Source organism: Sminthopsis crassicaudata, chromosome 5 (assembly GCF_048593235.1).
Source record: "Sminthopsis crassicaudata isolate SCR6 chromosome 5, ASM4859323v1, whole genome shotgun sequence".
In the NCBI taxonomy this organism is placed as follows: Eukaryota; Metazoa; Chordata; class Mammalia; order Dasyuromorphia; family Dasyuridae; genus Sminthopsis; species Sminthopsis crassicaudata.
The window spans coordinates 291,604,030-291,622,567 of NC_133621.1; the positions used below are offsets into that span (position 1 = coordinate 291,604,030).

The following is an 18,538-nucleotide window of genomic DNA, read 5'->3' on the forward strand; positions in this document are numbered from 1 at the left end:
TATAAAATAGAAATGAATGAAAAAACATAAATGATTATAAAATATATAAAATAAAAGAGACAGAGGCAGAGGTCTGAGCCAATGGCACTTTATTAAGGAATCCATGGTTCCCTCTAATGAAGTGGATCTCAGATATTCCTCATGATCTGAGATGCGACCTCCTTCCAGGACCCTATTTCTATAGGGCTAGATGTCCAGTCATTCTAGAACAGCTATACCTAATACAGAATAATTCCACTGAATAAGCAAAATAATATGTCAGCAGAGTCACAAGCAAGGAATATCTCCACATAAGATTTCTTTAATTTAGGAAGAAATGATAAAAGCTATCACAGTCAATGACCTAAGAGGCCATAAGATGGTCATCTGCTCCTATTAGACAAGTGATTGGTCTGTTGGTACAAAAATTTGGGGGGGATTTTCCATGAAGCTGTCACCTTTGCCAAGCTAAGTTTTGTCACTGTCAAGGCAAAATAAGGATGGAGGGCCTTTAGCTAACTTTCTATAGTTAAGTAAGTAAACTTAGAATCTACAGCTCACAACTCTGAAGTCTTAGATACAGAATTTTTTCAAATTTTCAAATTCTTATATATATAAGATTTTTCAAATTGATTTTCAATTCCATCATATGCAACCAGTTTTCAAATTGATTAATACTGATTAGAACAGGGTAGGGGTCCAGAATGAATTATTTCTCTCAGAGGATAGGGCTAGGAAGGAACTCCAATTCACTGAAAGAACAAGAAAAACTTCACTGACAATGACATGAGCAATGTGCAATTTTTTACACCTCCTCCAAGATACATTCCAAATGAGTTTCCACTGTTATTTCTTTTCAAGAAACTTTATTCTAAAGGAAAAAAATCTTTATCACAGATAGGAACAATCAAGACAACCCAATAACATAAGCTTCTCCCCCCACACCAAAGTGAAATGTCTAATAATAAGTAACTGAAGTGTGTGGGTATTTTTTATATTGTGATAAAATAAGCACCATACATAATAAAATTATTGGGAGATTTCTGGAATTAATACTGTGATGTGTTGCTGATGAGGATATACCAGTACATTTAGCAAATTTAAAAAATAATTGGTCGCAATATGTTCAAATCTATAGATAAGTTTATTAATGATGAGCGCACGTAGCGGTGTTTTTATTTTTTAAATAACGTACTTTCATTTTATAATTAGCTCAACCAGTGGGTGATTGTCTAGTCTGTAAGCTGTTGATAATGTTTGGAAGGAGAGTGCTTTGTAAAGCATAAAGTGCTATAAAAAAGTGAGTTCTGGGACTCTGGCAGCATGGTGGAGTAGGAGTGGTAGATAAGGGCTTAGAGCATCTGAGTTTGCATCCTAGTTCTGGGGCTTACTATGTGACTTGACTATTTGGACCCTCGGTTTCTTCATCTGCTTGGAGTTGATAATCTATAAGCTCTGTTGTTAACTCCAAAGGAGTAATACTGTGCACTGGGGCCCCTTCTCTCTCCTTCATGTTCCTGACTTGTTTTACTGAGCAGGAAAAAAATGGAAGTGGATCTGAAGTCAACCCAGGTACTTGTAGACTGACTCAGGGCCAAGTGAGACAGACTCTCAGGTTTGGGGTTGACCTAAGGCTCTCAGCAACATCACCTGTTTGTGGCCAGGAATTAAATGGCCCATGGTGAGTGAAAAAGGAAGACTCCCTGGAGATGTGTGTGTGTGTGTGTGTGTGTATATACATATATGTATGTGTGATCCCTTCTTTGAGCCCTCAGGGCATCACACAGGAGCACTTGGGGTACCCTGACATCATGGAATACACATTGGATCAGAAATTGTGGATCAGCATTCACGCTCTGGACCGAACCCACTGATCCTTGTGAATTTCACTTTCCTCATCTGGGAAATGAAGTATTATCACACTTGCATTGGCTGCCTTATAGGGCTGAGGATCACCATGTGAGATAGTGTGAGTGAAGGACTCTGTAAAGTAGGAGGGAATGTGTAAAGATAAACTATAGTTATAGTTTTAGGAACTGATAATTCTTTACTGGCATCGATGAGGAAATAAGGTCTCAACAAAAGGCCTGATGGATGAATGAAAAGACTGCAAATGCAAATACTGTGGTATAGCATTTTTTCCTGCAAAAAGCAGCCAAAATAAAATTTACTAGGAATTTCAGTCTACATACAAGTTTTAGAAATAATTACCGAACATACAATCCAAGTGTAAACAAGTATTTTTTTCAAACTCTTTAAATAAGGCCAAACTAAGTCTTAATGGATTTTTATAAAACTTTCTCAGTTAAATATCTGTGGAGTTACACTTTCTCGGCCTTTCTTTTGTACGAATCTTCACTGTGTGATATCTTACTCTCCAAAGGAGAGACTATAATTATTTCTCATCCAGAACATCTGCATCATAAGGCAGAAAATGGCACAATTAAGATTAAAAAAAAACCTATGCCCTCTTTATTTTAAAATACTCAATAAGAATGATTTCAATAATATATTTAATGCAGAACCTATTATTTAAATAAAACTAACATGAAGAAGTGAGTCACCCCTTTCTGAGTTAAAGTGGAATGTCCTCCTTAATTTGCACTAGGAGTTAAATTAATATAGAACCGATAGAGCATTTCCATTGGAGTTTATTGACTCGCTCTATTTTATAGAAAAATGCTGTCCTTTTCCAATAATTAATCACATGGGTCCAAGTATTCCTGATAGACCGGGTGCTTCTTGGAAAAACAGGTGAAGAAAAACTATACCCTAAGCAGGTGTTCTGGCCCCCTGGTGAAAATCAGCCTGTCAGCAGATAGGCAGCATCAATAAGGCATAGGAAGATCACAGCAGCCTCTTTTTGGCCCCAAAGGATAAACTTTAGCTTTTCAATTGATTTTTTTCAAATCCCAACTCTTTCACTCACCCGTCTGTAAATCTTGCTCATTTTTTTCCTGTTGTATAAATGAACTAGACCAAGCTTCTTCCTCTTAGCTGGGAATAATTTTACATGGGGAAACATTTACAACCCCAATACAAAATTTGGCCTCTTAGTAAACCTTATGGGCAAACCTGATGCATTGCAGTAACATGCTTCCAAATATATCCTAATGCTGATGCCTCACACAACACTATGATCATTCCTAACCCAAACACGTGTTCAATTTTCCAACAAAGAAAAGAGTGGTTTGTCAACATTATGTCGTATCTTGCAAATATAACTGAGCTTCTTTTGTTTGATTTTACCTCTGGCTTTTGGGAAAAAAAAATCAATGACCCAAAGTGATCTAAACGTTCTCTTCTGAGTCCTGCCCCCACACACCCTGCTCTATAAAGGCTTCGGTAGAATTGGAACCAAGTCATCAGTATCTCTGAGGAGCTCACAGGGCTTCACTTGAAGATTCCAACATGTGAAGCCCCCTCTCTGATATCAAACAATATCTTTGGGGGGCTGGTCATTTATAAATTCAAACTCATAGGTGGTTCAGAAGTGGAAGTAGTTAAAACTTTTTAAATGCTAAAAAGTTATTTTTTAAAAAATAATTAGAATTTTCATTGTAACCAAATTCATTAGAAAAGAGGATTATTTCCTCCTCACCCCCAATTTTCCATTACAAGTCAAACACTGACCAGCTACAGTCCTGGAATGTGCCTAGTTAGAAAACTACTCGTATTTATCTCCCTCCATATTTTCTGATTTAATTAACTCCAGAGATGAAATTCATATCTGTTTCAATGTCAAATCATTCTTCATTCTCTCATTTGAAAGGCAAATACCCTTCACTTTTATTTTCTATTCAAATTCAGTTTTAAGAAAAGTTAAGGCCATTTAATCATATCAGTTCCAACTTAAAATTAACCCAGCCAAAATGAGATTACTGTATTATATTAAAGGCCTTGAAAAGGAGTCATAAGCCACCATCTTCGGTTTTTCTTCTATATAGTCTGAGAGCAGTCAGCAGTTCTATATTTCATTAGTCCCCAACGTCGCCGTCTCGATCACCAATGAGCCACAGAAAATGAAAGCTCAAAGCTAATAAGGCTGTTCCAAGCAGATCTCCCAAAGCTGTAAGGTACGGGATGGAAAAGCTATCAGGATCCTTTCCTTTTCTCCAGAAATGATGCACCATCCAGTCAGCAATCCACAGCAAGGTGAAGACCTAGAATGATAAACCAAAGATCATTTCTAGCTGGTCCAGACAATTCCTGTTCCATTAAAAGTCAGCAAACAAGCTCAAATCCCTGGTTTCTGCTGCAATATGAAAAAAAAAAAAATCACCTTGCATTGTTTAATCCTCTGGACATTTTAAAAGGCATTTCACAGAGATCATGTCATTTCTACCTTATCTCCCAGCAGCCCTAAGAGGTAGATAGAGCTGACTTATCCCCATTTTCCAAGTGAATTTGCCCAAAGTTGCAAACAGCTTGAGTCAGAGGTCAAGACTAACTCCCAGCCCTTTGGCCCTTAGCCTCAGCTGCTTTGTGCTGCATTTGTCTGATGCATGATATGGATTTAGTAAGAAAATTTTCCAAGGCCACAAAACCTCTAACAAACCCTGGGAAAGAGACGTTTCAGCAACAATAACCAAACACCTGTAATAACTATATAAAGTTACAACAAAAGGGCATGTGTAAGGGGAGAAGCTACGTTCTCTGGACCACTTGGTACAGAGCATTGCTGAGAACCAGGAGGACTGGATCCCATTAGACATTCATGTTGTGCACCTTTATCCTAACTCTCTTGTCCACCTCTCATTGGCTCTCTCATTACACAATCTAGAGAGAATTCCTGACTTTTTCTTATCTCCTTAAATTCTCCTCCCACCATTACTCTCAGATGTGACTTCACCTATTTCAGAAAACAGTCTGATTTACATGAACTGATGTTGTGTGAAGTGAGGAGAACCAATAGTAATAACAAGATTATGTGATGATCATCTGTGATGGACATGACTTTTTTTTTTAAATGAGGGTATTCAAGGCAATTCCAATAGACTTGGGATGGAAAGTTCCATCTGCATCCAGAAAAGAGAATAATGGAGACTGAATGTGGATCAAAACATAGCATTTTCACCTTTTTGTTGTTTATTTGCTTGTTTTTTCTTTCTTATATTCTTTGCCCTTTTGATCTGATTTTTCTTGTGCAATGTGCAATATATTTAGAAATATTTCACATATTTAACCTATATCAGACTGCTTGCTATCTTGGGGTGAGGAGAGAAAGAAAAATTTGGAATACAAAGTTTTGCAAAGGTGAATGTTGAAAACTATCTTTGCATGTATCTGGAAAAATAAGACATAATTAAAAAGTTAAAAAAAAAAAAAAAAAAAAGAAAGTCTGAGACCATCTAGCAAGAGCTACCTTGGGAAAGAAAACAGTACCGGGGATGAAAGCAAGAGGGCAACTCAGACCCTTTCTTAATTTCTCCAGAATTCTCCTCAGAGTATTTTGGCTTTAATATGCTTTTGCCTTCTATTTTGTAATTCATCATTTCTATATGCATCTTTTTTCTTCTATTAGGACAGAAGCTTCTAGAGGAAAGCATCTATTTCTGTATTTCTGTTGCATATTGGGCCAGACTTGTGATTTCACTGGTCACAGATTCCCCAAAAGCATTCCTAATGAATAAACTCTTTCTACCAGTGCAGATTTAGGCCTTTTCTGCAAGCTTAAGAATTGTCTACAATGCTGAGAGATGACTGCCCAGGATATGTGAGAGGAAGGACTTCAGCCCAGGTTTTCCTGACTTGGGGGCCAGTACTATCCACCACACCTACTGCACTACATTTAATAATAAATGGTGGCTGAATTTGGACTTCACATCCCTTTTCTGGTCACTGTGTAATGTTTCTCATATGTAATCTCCTATCTCCTAATCCCACTCTTAGCGGCTGCTCATTTGGATTACTACAATAATCTCCTAACTAATGTCTCTGTACTCTAGATTGTCTCCTCTCCGATCGGCCCTGCACACTGCTGCCAGCTCAGTCTTTCTAAAATCATCGCTTTGCCCTCATCAGCTCCATGTTTAAAGCCCCAAATCCTTAGACTGGCCCCTTCTATATAGCCCAGAGCCCTAATTCCAGCTTTATTCTCTCCCACTCTCCTACACAAGCCACCTGCTCTCTGTATACTGCCTGCCCATCTTGGCAACTCTGCTGTCTCCCTGCTTTTCTTGGAATGGCCTCTCCATTTGTCAAAGCCGACCTCACATCTCACCTCTGCTCATTTCCAAGTTGTCAGTGATTGCTTTATTCCACCCTTTGCCTCCTATAACACCAGTCTATAAGAATTCACGTGATTTTGGGCACATTCTAATAAATGCTCGTTGAATTATAGATTTAATATATATTATCTTGAAAGTAAAGTAAGAAATAAGTCTAAGTGAATCACGGCTCTTGAAGTTTACAACAATGAATCTGCTTTCAAACATTTCTCTTAAAATAACCAAATAAGACAAAAATTAAATGTTGTAATGAAAGGAATCCTTGACTAGGTGACAGAAGACCTGAATTTTTGATCTTGCCAGTTTAATTAAGTAACCCGGGGCCTGCAGTAATTCACTGATCCTCTGAAGTTCTTGGTTTTTTCATCTATAAAAAAAACCTGGTGAGAGGTTGGAGTAGAGACTATTAAAGTTTCTGTTGCAAAAATTCTATGGAATTTCTACTGAAAAAAAATGCATCGCAAAATCAAACCAAGGTTGGATTATAATTTTTCAAGTTCATAAGTATTCCCTGTTTGTTCTTTATGAAATATGCATAACTTCTTTAAGTAAATACATCTTCTGAAAAGGCAACTCTGTAGTCTTGGCTAATTTAATTTCCATGCTCCAGGTATGTTGCTTGGAATTCAAACAAATAATACAGTTAAAGAGTATGTATTTGCTTTGGAAGATAGAGATTCAGCAGCAGCTTCTTCCATGAATTCACACAGACCAGCACTTCCATGCAAGAACGTTCCTTTAAAGAACTCCAGGGTTTATGTCCGGACAAACAACATATGCATCCTGTGGTATGGAAGGTTACTTTAGGAGATCCAATATTATAAATATGACACAGAAAGGCTTTGTGTTTTTCCTACATCTGAAGAACAAAAAATATCCTATCCCCAACTCACACAACAACAGCAGCAACCAAAAACAAACAAAAAAAGCACCCTGATTTGATTTCGGGACAAAAGCTGTACTCACGAACAAGTTGCCATTTCTGAATATCTCTTAAGGAGAACTTCAGTCCCTAAAAACCAAGTTTGCAACCCACTCACCCTTAGTTATTTCTAGCAAACACTTTCCCAAATAACAACTGGGGCAACTCACTTGAAACAAGAAAGGAATAAGTATATCCTTTGACTAAATTGAAGGGTTCTTTAAATGTTGCATCCCGGCACCTGCAACCGCTTATTCTTTTGGTCAGGGCAATGCCTACAATATGGCAAATCAAAGACGTGGGAGCTTCTTTTAGGGGTGCAGGCAGCATTGAGAAAGACAAAGGGGGATTTAAGCAGCTGGTGGTTTAAAAAAAGAAAGGGGATAAAAAACCTCACAGACATGTGGATACACTCACCCAATAACTTGTGGCCCTATTAAGAAAGCCCTTGATGGTAACTCTCAAGCCATGGGTAGCTATACCATGAGATCTATCCTGGCTTTGAGTGTCCTCCTAAGGACCCTGTTTCTGGTCCTTTTTCACCAGCTGGTACCCTCTAGGACAGCCTTACACTACAACAAGTATCCCTGGCCAACATGTTTTCCCTGCTTACCCCCATCTGGTTCGGTTCCTGTGCTATCTTTCACAAGAAGTCTTCCTTGTGTCCCTAGCTGTCCCCTTCCCAAGTGTTTCATATATTTCCCAGATACTTTATTGATTTCTTCACACTCACTTTGTCCTCCCCACCCAGCAAAATAGTGGGGGGACCTGAAGACAGCAGAAGTAGTCAGAATACTGATGAACAGGGACAATCAATACAACAAACACATTTTCTTTTTCTCCTCAGAGAAGTGGCAGAATTGGGGTATGGAATGAGGTACCCATGCCAGAGTGGTCAACGTGCTGCCTTGTTTTGTACAACTGTATCTTTTTAGATGGGAGATTTTTATTTGGGGAGATGGACATCATTGGGGAAGGACAATTGATGTGAATAACAAACAATGACATGTAAGATACTTAAAAGCAGTAACTGCTTTATATTTGTGTCCCCAGGGCCTAGTACCATGCTTGACATAGAAGGTGATTAATAAATGCTTTGTGAAATTAATTTAATTAGCAAGAACAAAGCATCCTCACAGACATAGTTCAATCTCCTCCTCTCTTCATGGCTCTTTCCTCCCTTACAAACGCAAACCTTCTCTTCCATGCTCAGTGTGGGGAACAGTTAATCTCTTCTCCTCAGGAGGACTGTGAGATTCAGAGTTGAATGGGGCTTTACTGATTTAATCCAGCCTTCCCCTTTTGCAGGAAAAAACAACAATCAAAGCCCCCCCCAAAAAATAAAAAATGGACTCAAAATGGGTGAAAGGCACAAAGCAGGATTCAAACCCAAACCCTCTAACTCCAAATCCAACTTTTATTTTTATTCTAAACAACACCAAAGAAAGAAGGCATTTAGGGTAACAGAGAAAGAAGGGAGGATTGAAAATGAAACCGAGGATCTCTATTACACACAGCTTACTTTTCTTTAGAAACATAATGAATCACACAAGGAACATTCAAAGCAGTCTTGCTTTTCTGGGATTCTTTTTAGATATCTTTCTCTTCTTTTCCATTGATTAAAAAAGCTTTCATAGCTCTATTTTCTTCTTCCTTTCTTCTTTCCCTTCCTTTTCTTCCTTCCTTTTTTCCTTCTTTTCTTCCTTCCTTCCTTTCTTTTCTTTTTTTCTTTGTTTTTTCCTACTTCTGTCTTTACTCCAGCCCCTGTCTTTCCCATCTACCTCATTTAGGGGAAAAAAGAAGAGAGGAAGAAAGAAAATCAAGAAAGAAACAAAAAGGGAGGGAGGAAAGAAAGAAAGAAAAAGAAAGGAAGGGAGAGAGGGGGGAGGAAGGAAGGGGGAGAAAAGAAGGGAGGGAAGGAGGGAGGTAAAGAGGGAAAAAGGGAAGGAGGGAGGGAAGGAGGGAAGGAGAAGAGGAGGGGGGAGGGAGGATGAAGGAAGAATGATGGGTCATTCCCAGCCACACTATATCATTGGTGTGCCTCATTTCTCTCAGCTTCTACAACTGTCATTTTCCTTTTTGTTATCCTTATCAATATGAGTTATTTTAATTTGCATTTCTCCCTTATTATTAGTGACTTGGGATACACTTTATGTGGTTGTTGATGCTTGGATTTCTTCCTTGGAAAGTTGACTATCCATATTTTTTGATAAGTCTATTGACCATTCTATTAAAGAATATCTCCAAGGGTACTTTTTAGCAGCCCATGGAGTTATCCCTCCCCAAACAGTAATATTCTCAAAGAGAATGTGGAGATGTTGGATACTTTTAGGAAAATAAAAATCAGGTCACCTGAACAATCTTAAGAAATGACAGTTTGGGACCAGTAGCAAAGATGACATAAAGTTCTCAGCTACACCAAAAAATACACAGCAGCACTTTTTGTGGTAGTAGGAAAAAAATTGGTAGCAAAGTGGATCCCCACCAATTGAAGAATGGTTAAACAAGTTGGGGAGAAGAATGTAATGGAATATTACTATGTCCTAAGAAAGAATGTAATGAATTCAAAGAAGAATCAGAAGGCATAAATAAAATTGTGTAAAGTACAATAAGCAGAACCAAGAAAGTATATATGACAACAATGTAAAAGGAAAGAACAATAAAAAGATGGAACCCAAAGCTCAGAAGTTATAATGATCATGCTTGGTCCTTGAAAAGATATACTTCCCTCCCTTCTTTTCAGAAGTGAGTATGGAACATAAGTAATCCTAATTGGTTGAAATGTTGATTAATTTTTCAAAATGGCCCTTTTCTCCCTATTTCTTTAATTCCTTGCTACAAGGGATGGCTTTTTGGGACCTAGGAGAGATATAATGGAAAATAAATATGAAATAAAAATAAAAAGAGGTTATGAAAAATATTATTTTGAAGAAAGGACTGGAAACACCTGCCTAGCATGAGAATGTTAAATCAAACCTGGGAAAAGATAAATCACTTTTTAAAAATTAAAATTATCTCTATTATTTTAATGTGACTATACAGTGGTATGTGAAATACCTGAACAAGCAGTAATTTTGATATGGTATCACTGAGTGTCAGCAAATTGTCATCTGTGTGTCTTCTTTTACTGACATTAGGCCAACATGGAATGCTGACCAGATAGAGATGGTTTATCTACTATTTTTGTCTTTGTTCGTTTGTTTGTTTGTTTTTCTGAGGCAACTGGGGTTAAGTGCCTTGCCCAGAGTCACACAGCTAGTAAATGTTAAGTGTCTGAGGCAGATTTGAACTCAGGTCCTCCTGACTTCAGGGCTGGTGCTGCATCCACTGAGCCACCTAGCTGCCTGGTTTCTCCACTGTTAATTAGTTCTCTGATAGCTGAGTGCTGGATTTCACTTTATGGTCTTTTGTTGAATTTTTAATTCTGTGATTTGAAAAACAATGGACATCACTTTAAAGAAAAAAGTTGAGACCCTTAAAAAGTACACTTTAATGGAATAAGGAATTCATGTTTCCAGCATCCTTCAAGTCAACAGTGAGATAAGATTGATCACAATGAACTTCATTGTTTTGTTTTGTACTACAAAACAACATGTACAAAACAAAACAAAAATACATAAGAAGCAAAGGGGAACCTGGTAGCTGAAAAGTTATTTTAATTCAGTTACAGTATGGGGTCAGCTTCTTAAAATGGGAAAGAATGATAAGTAGACTTGTCAAAGTAAACATCTGCCAACCATTGTTATGAAAAAATACACTTGTTATGGATAAGACTGTATAAAAACTAGAGTGTCAAAGATTAGAAAAATGACATATTTACTGATGAAATTCATTTTTTCATTCAAGACAGTACAAAAACCAGTGCCTGAAGTCTAAGTGAATCTGTAATGAGGAAATGGCTGCCTTCTAATGGGTCTCAAACCAAATGATGGAATGATAAATTCTGAAAAAAAAGAATTAAAGCAGAATTATTCAGAAATTACCAAACTGCCCAAGTAGAGAAAGAATAAGGGGTAGCTAGGTGGCACTCCACTGGATAGAGTACCGACCCTGAAGTCAGGAAAACCTGAGTTCAAATCCAGCCTTAGACATTTGACACTTACTAGCTGTGTGACCCTGAACAAGTTACTTAACCCCAATTGCATTGAATAACAACAACCAAAAAAAAAAAAAAAAAAAAAGAATTATCATAGCATGATCCACCTCTATGTCAAGTTAAAAGAGATTAAGAACCGTATCTGAAAGATGAGAATAAATCTGTTTCAGAGGCTGAGTCTTACTTAAGTGTCACTGAAAACTGATGGTCTAGAAATTAGGTTAGACTTTTAAAAATATACCATTTTTTCATAGGTGGTCTTTGAGGAAGAATATCAAATGGAGGTGTCAAAATCCAAATCAAGCAGAAAACGTGACAAGCCAAAGGAGGGCATGTTGCATATGCTAAGTTGTCAGGTTTACTCTTTGTTAATAAATGGAACTACTGCACAGCATCACAAGTAACTCCCATACATTCTAAGCTGTAGAGCAGGTGCTGGTCTGTGTTGTTATATGTCCTTTCTTTCCTGGAAATTTCCTATACCAATGAAATCAGAGGTAGAGACCAAAAACAAAGCAACCAGTAATAAAACAAGTAAATACTTATTTAAAAAGAGCCCTAATCTGACACAAACCCTTAGCTTTTCAGAAGACACAATCAAACGAATTGACAACAAGAAACTGGTTTAATGAGCTTCTTTTAGAGGGACAGATTTGAGGATACAAATCAAGGGGACAACAAAGAAATGAGATCTGGAATCCAGGCCTCTTCTGGGTCTCAAGGATCCTTAAGTCATTGACTCCATAAAAAACCAAGAACATTTGTAGGCCTGCAGACAGTGACTGATAGACTGCAGACTGATTTATACAGAAAAAGGGTCACAGTGAATTAAATGATCAATGGCACAAAGGCAAAGGCAAAATCACAATCAACTTAGACTTCTACAAGACACATAAAAGAAGACTAGATACGGTACTTTTCCCAGTTTGTTATATGTCATATTTAGTAAGAACATGAAGAAAATATGTGATTTGGAAGTTCCTCCTAACAGTGCTGATAATAACTATGCACACACACATACACACACACACACACACACACACACACACACACACACACACACAGAGAGATTAGATACACACAAAGTACTTGCTTTAAAAAAAAAAAAAGAAAGAAAGAAAGAAAAGGTTTTGCTGACATTTTTTATCTTTACATCACAATCTAGGGGCCAAAAATCAGAGTTCAAATTCAGCCCCAAATACTTGGTCTGTGATCTTGGGTAAGCTACTTAACGTCCATTTTGCCTCAGCTTCCTCATATTATAATATGTGATATATGTAAACATAATATATGTGTATGCATATATGAATATGTATATATGTATGTACTATATAGCCAGATGTATGTCTATATAAGAGCTCCTATCTGAAAGGTTATTGTGAGAATTGAATGAATTTTTAAATTTATGTTTATTTATATTTGTTTTATATATTATTATAATATATACAATATTATAACATATATTATATTATATTATTACAAGGTCCTGATACATAGCAGTCACTTTTTACATGCTAACTCCACCCTGAGATGGAACTTCCCTTCCAGCAAAGAAACAGTGTGGTGACTATTATCTGATAGCATTTATAATAATATTATGTCCTATCCATCCTGCATCTCTTGATATTTTATTATCTGTTCCCTGGAACCTTAACTAAATTTTATTTTCTTTAAAAACTATTTTAAGTGTTATCTTTTGGTTTTATCTCTAGTATATTCCCTCTTCTCTCCTTCCCTTCCCAGAGGTATCCCTTATTTAAATAAAAGAGGGACAGCTGGGTGGCACAGTGAATAGAGCACTATCCCTGAAGTCAGGGTGACCTGAGTTCAAATTTGGCCTGCTTAACACTTCCAGGCTGTGTGACCCTGGGCAAGTCACTTAATCCCAATTGCCTCAGGGAAAAAAATCTTTTAGGTCTCCTAAAGACACTTCCTTCAGTATTTCCAAATCTTTGTCACTGCATCAGTGGAGGTGGGGAGAGATGCACCCAAATTCCCAAATGCACCCCTTACCACCATGATTTCAAAAATCTAGTCAATTTGGAGATCAACCTTCTGGTGAGGAGCCTTCCTGACCTTGGGACCTCCAAAGCCCTTCCAAAGTGATAGGCTCCTGCCAGAGCTGGTCCACCACCAACCCAGCCTTTTAGAATTCCAGGTCCATGTCTCTCTCCATGCAATATTTGTATAAAGGCTATAATGACAACATGGAGTTCATGAGAAAAACTTTGAAAATATAATTACTCATGTTTGTCTTCCCTAAAACTAATATAGCACTTGCTGAAGTCCCTTTTCCCCCAATAAAATGTCACTTCCACCTACCACTGATTATATGAAATCATGACAATATAGGATTTTGTTATCATTATTATTACTACCAACATCAGCAGCATAAATAAATATTTATACAATATGTAGAACAGTTTGTTGCTATTCAGTCATTCAGTCCCATCTAATTTTTTTTCTTGGCAGACTCTAGAGTGGTTTGCCATTTCCTTCTCTAATAGATTAAGTGTTAAATAGTACTAAATGACTTGCCCACCATGTCATATAGTTAGTAAGAATCTGAGGCCATATTTGAACTCAGATCTTCCTGGCTTCAGACCCAGCACTCTGTCCACAGGGCCACCTGAATGCCTCCAATGTGTGTGTGTGTGTATGTATGTATGTATGTATGTATGTATGTATGTGTGTGTGTGTGTGTGTGTGTGTGTGTGTGTATATATATATATATATATATATATATATATATATATGTATATATAAATGTGTGTGTATACATACAGTAGTATGTATATGTAGCACTTTAAGGTTTGCCAAATAGGTTATGCTGATGCTCACATATCTCTGTAAAAGAACAATCAGGATTATCCATCTATATTCTATCAATGAAAAAAGAGAAGTCACATTTCTAGTTAAGTGGAGAATTGGAACTCAAGCCCAGTTCTTTTATTTAAATGATAAATAACTAACAAGTGTTTTAGTTTTCAAGGTTTTTTTTTTAACAATTTATTCACATACACTTAAAAATATTCTTTAGCTCAGATATCACCATTATGTTAATGACATGACTTTTGGTTTAAAAAAATAGAACGATGTTTAAAATTGAAGGATGATCTTAAGTAATTTTTTAAGTCTTAGAATTTTCAAAATATAAGATTAACTTCAGACCAATGAATGTTAGAAGGGCCGGGGACGTAAACAATAGTTTTACTGGGACAAATTTTGCTGGATGATGGCTTCTATAGATAGTTTCCCATTAAATGCTTATTGCCAGAATCGTTAACATATCTGTCTTATAAGATTTGACTGGCTGATGTGAAAAGTCTTTGGAGTCATCTTTGCTATCTCAGCAGAATTGTGAACTCAGAGAGAAGCTTTCAAATGTCCAAAGCAGTATGCTGGGAAAAGGATGGCTCCGTTTTTCAAGTCTTGCCTTCATTTTGATCAGGCTTGACAAGGCTGAAAATAACTCCTTTTCTCGATGCTTTGCTGCACATAGTTACAGCCATGCTATTTCTCAAATAGGGCAGACAGTCATTTCATCTTCTATGTACTGCTTGCTGGCCTAAAGCCCAATACTCTCTGTTTGGAGTATAAATCATAAATATGGAATTGGGGAAATGCCTCAGTTCCAAAGCTCCATAGCCTAAGTAATAATAGCACAATTATACTATTCAGAACATCTAATTATATCTGAAATTGCCTTAACAGTGCCAGCGGGGACATCTTACAAGTCTCCCCACCCCTTGTTTTCAGGTAAATGTTGCACTCAGTCTCAGAGCTGTTCACTTTGTTATTTTTACACCCAAGGCAAATTCTAAGAACTGCATTTTCTCCCTCTAATTTTCCTTAAACAATTCCGTCCTCCTTCTCAATTCCACTTCTTCCCCAACTATGACTACCAAAATACACGTCTAATACCATTTGAGAATTTATTTGAGAATAAATGAATCACAGTTTCTAGCTAGGCCTGCCATGTTTGGGAAAGGCCAGTCCTTCATTTTTTCTGGAGGTTGGGATTAAATGAACAAGGCAGGGCCAACTGCCTAACATTACTAACTGCACTGATAGCTCAAGCCTTATGACCAGCCTAGCTGGGAGGAGGTAAGTTCACTCACTCTATGTGATTGTCTAGGTTCTCAGCACCTTGTCCAGAGTTTCCCATGGAATAGGGACTCAACTGAACAAACATTGAGGAGGCAAATACTATATCCCAGGCAATTTGCTAAGCATTGGAAGAACAAAGTCAAAAAATCAGAGGGTCCCTGTCCTTGAAAAGTGTGTAAGTTAATATTGAACTCACTGTTTACTTAATAAATATTTGTTGGATAATTTCAGAGAGGTCTGGAGAGACTTAATGAACTGATGCTAAGTGAAATGAGCAGAAGCAGGAGATCATTCTATACTTCAACAACAATACTGTATGATGACCAATTCTGATGGACGTGGCCCTCTCCGACAATGAGATGAACCAGATCAGTTCCAATGATCTTGGAATGGAGAGAGCCATCTACACCCAGAGAGGATTATGGGAACTGAGTGTGGATCACAACATAGCATTCTCACTCTTTTTGTTGTTGTTTGCTGGCATTTTATTTTCTTTCTCTTTTTTTCCCCTTTTTGATCTGATATTTTTTGTAAAGCATAATAACTGTGGAAATAAATATAGAATTGCACATGTTTAACATACATTGAATTGCTTGCCATCTACGGGAGGGGAGGCGGGGAAGGAAGGGCAAAAATTTGGAACAAAAAGTTTTGCAAGGGTGAATGTTGAAAATTATCCATGCATATGTTTTAAAAATAAAATCTTTAATTAAATAGACAGATAAATGAATAAACAAACAAACAATGAATGAATGAATGAATAAGTAGATATGCTGTTCAATTGGAAGGTCAGTGTCCCCACACTTTCTCTCCCATACTGGCATTTGGTCCATACTGTGAACTGGTATTCAAGCAGACTCTTCCGGTTAGTCCTATAGAGGAATTCAGGGTTTCAATAATACTTTTCTCTTCAGAGGAGACGCCTGGCCTAAGAGCAGAGAATGGGACCCAGATCAGTGGTCTTGACATCCTGTTGGCCTGTGGGGACACGTGCCCTAACTCTCCAGGCTAATGGAAGCAGGATGCTTCCACTCTTGACTTCCCACGCTGCTTCTGTTGTAACCACAGGTTTGGACAGAGAGCAGATAAAAGGGAATGGCAGTGAACAGTGGTAGAGACAGCCTGACCACCTAGAATATTATGCTCAGTTCTGAATGTCCCATTCTAGGACATGCAGAAGCCCAAGGAGAGGAGGCCGCAGGCCATGACCCAGAGACAGACAGCTAACATCACTCCCCACTCCTCACCTCTCACCCCCAATAAAGACTTCTCCAGGCTAAACAGCAATCTTCCTGTCACTTAAAGAGGCAGAAGTAGCAGACCAGGGATGTTTAGTCTTTAAGTACTGAAGTGGGATTTAAAGGAGAGAATCACTTGCCCTCCATCCCACCTGACTCCAAGGACAGAAAGAGGAAGACCATCCAGAACTGGCAGGTGCCACTTTTAGCTGCAGAGGAGACATTTTCTGATGAAGGGGCACTGGCCACCTCAGGAGACTGGGGATTCTTCAGGGCTAGGGATCTCCTAGGCAGGGGCCAGGTGCCCAATTACTTGTTGGGGATCTTATAGAAAAGCATCTGTCTGGCTCTTTATTGTGGGGCAGCCTAGAAGCCATATAAAGCTTTTTCTCCCTCCAAGATTCTCAGTGAAAACTGCCATAAATAGGCCCTATCTCACAAGGCTGTTGTAAGAATCAAATGAAACACAACATATGCACAATAAAATATTTTATAAACCATAAAGTGCTAGAAAATTCCAGTTATCATTATTACTTTTGCCAGGGAGGCACTAGGAATATGTACCTTCTGCCAAGATGTCAATTTCAACTCTGTTGGAAACCCAAACTGGTCAAATTATCAGCACAACTGGTGTTATAAAACCCAGATCAGGGCTTCTTAAACTTTTTTCCACTCACAACTCTTGCTTGCCTGAGAAATTTTTACATAACCCTGAGTGTGCATATATATATATATATACATAATAGGTATATTTAATAGAGATATAAAATAATAGAGATATATAAAATAGGTATACAAGACAAATTTACTGATAATTTTGGAACCTCTGCAGTCAGTGACAAGAAGTTGGGATCTAGATACTGCATCTAGTCATGAATTCTGGAATTTTATACCTATAACAAATTCTCTGACTATAGATTCATGGCCCTATCCGGTCTGATGCCTAAAAATTTCTGGGATGGATTGTTTCTTTTTTTTTTTTTAATAAAACTTTTTATTTTCAAAACACATGCATGGATAATTTTCAACATTCACCCTTGCAGAACCTTGTGTTCCAAAATTTTCTATCTCCTCCCTCCACCTCCTCCCCTAGACAGTAAGTAATCCAATGTATGTTAAACATGTGCAATTCTTCTATACATATTTCCACATTTTCACACTGCACAAGAAAAATCAATCAAACAGGAAGACAAATTAGAAAGAAAACAAAATGCAAGCGAACAACAACAAAAAGAGTGAGGATGCTATGTTGTGATCCACACTCAGTCCCCACAGTTTTCTCTCTGGGTGTAGATGGCTCTCTTCATCACAAGACCATTGAAACTGGCCTGAATCATCTCATTATTGAAGAGAGCCATGTCCATCCTGATGATCAGAACTGATCATTGTATAGTCTTGCTGTTGCCTTGTATAATGATCTCCTGGTTCTGTTCGTTTCACTCAGCATCAGTTCATGTAAGTCTCTCCAGGCCTTTCTGAAATCATCCTGCTGGTCATTTCTTACAGAACAATAATATTCCCTAACATTCATATACCACAATTTATTTAGCCATTCCCCAGATGATGGGCATCTACTCAGTTTCCAGTTTCTTGACACTACAAAAAGGGCTGCCACAAACATTTTTACATGTGGATGGATCCCTTCCTCTCCTTTAAGATCTCTTTGAAATACAGGCCCAGGAGAGACACTGCTGAATCAAAGGGTGTGCGCAGTTGGATAGCCCTTTGGGCATAGTTCCAAATTGCTCTTAAGAATGGTTGAATCAATTCACAACTCCACCAACAATGTCCAGTTTTCCCACATCCCCTCCAACATTATCTTTTCCTCTCATGGGATAGATTATTTCTCTGGAACATCAGTAAAGTCCAGGAATTCCAGAGGGTCCCCAAGACCCTTTCAGGTTACCTATGAGGTCACATCGATTTTTACAACAATACAGAGACATTTTGAATATGATAAAAG

The 18,538-nt window shown here is 37.7% G+C and overlaps 1 protein-coding gene across 6 annotated transcripts in view; it reads right to left on the minus strand.

The window, feature by feature from the left end:
• Positions 1 to 2,099: 2,099 nt before the first annotated feature.
• SLC41A2 (solute carrier family 41 member 2) overlaps positions 2,100 to 18,538 on the minus strand; it is a 131,891-nt gene continuing 115,452 nt past the window's right edge. For all 6 annotated transcript variants that reach the window (XM_074271458.1, XM_074271464.1, XM_074271463.1 and 3 more), the window contains one exon: positions 2,100 to 4,142. In XM_074271458.1, coding sequence (XP_074127559.1) covers positions 3,957 to 4,142 — 186 coding nt within the window. In that variant the 3' untranslated portion in view covers positions 2,100 to 3,956. The remainder of the gene's footprint in view (positions 4,143 to 18,538) is intronic.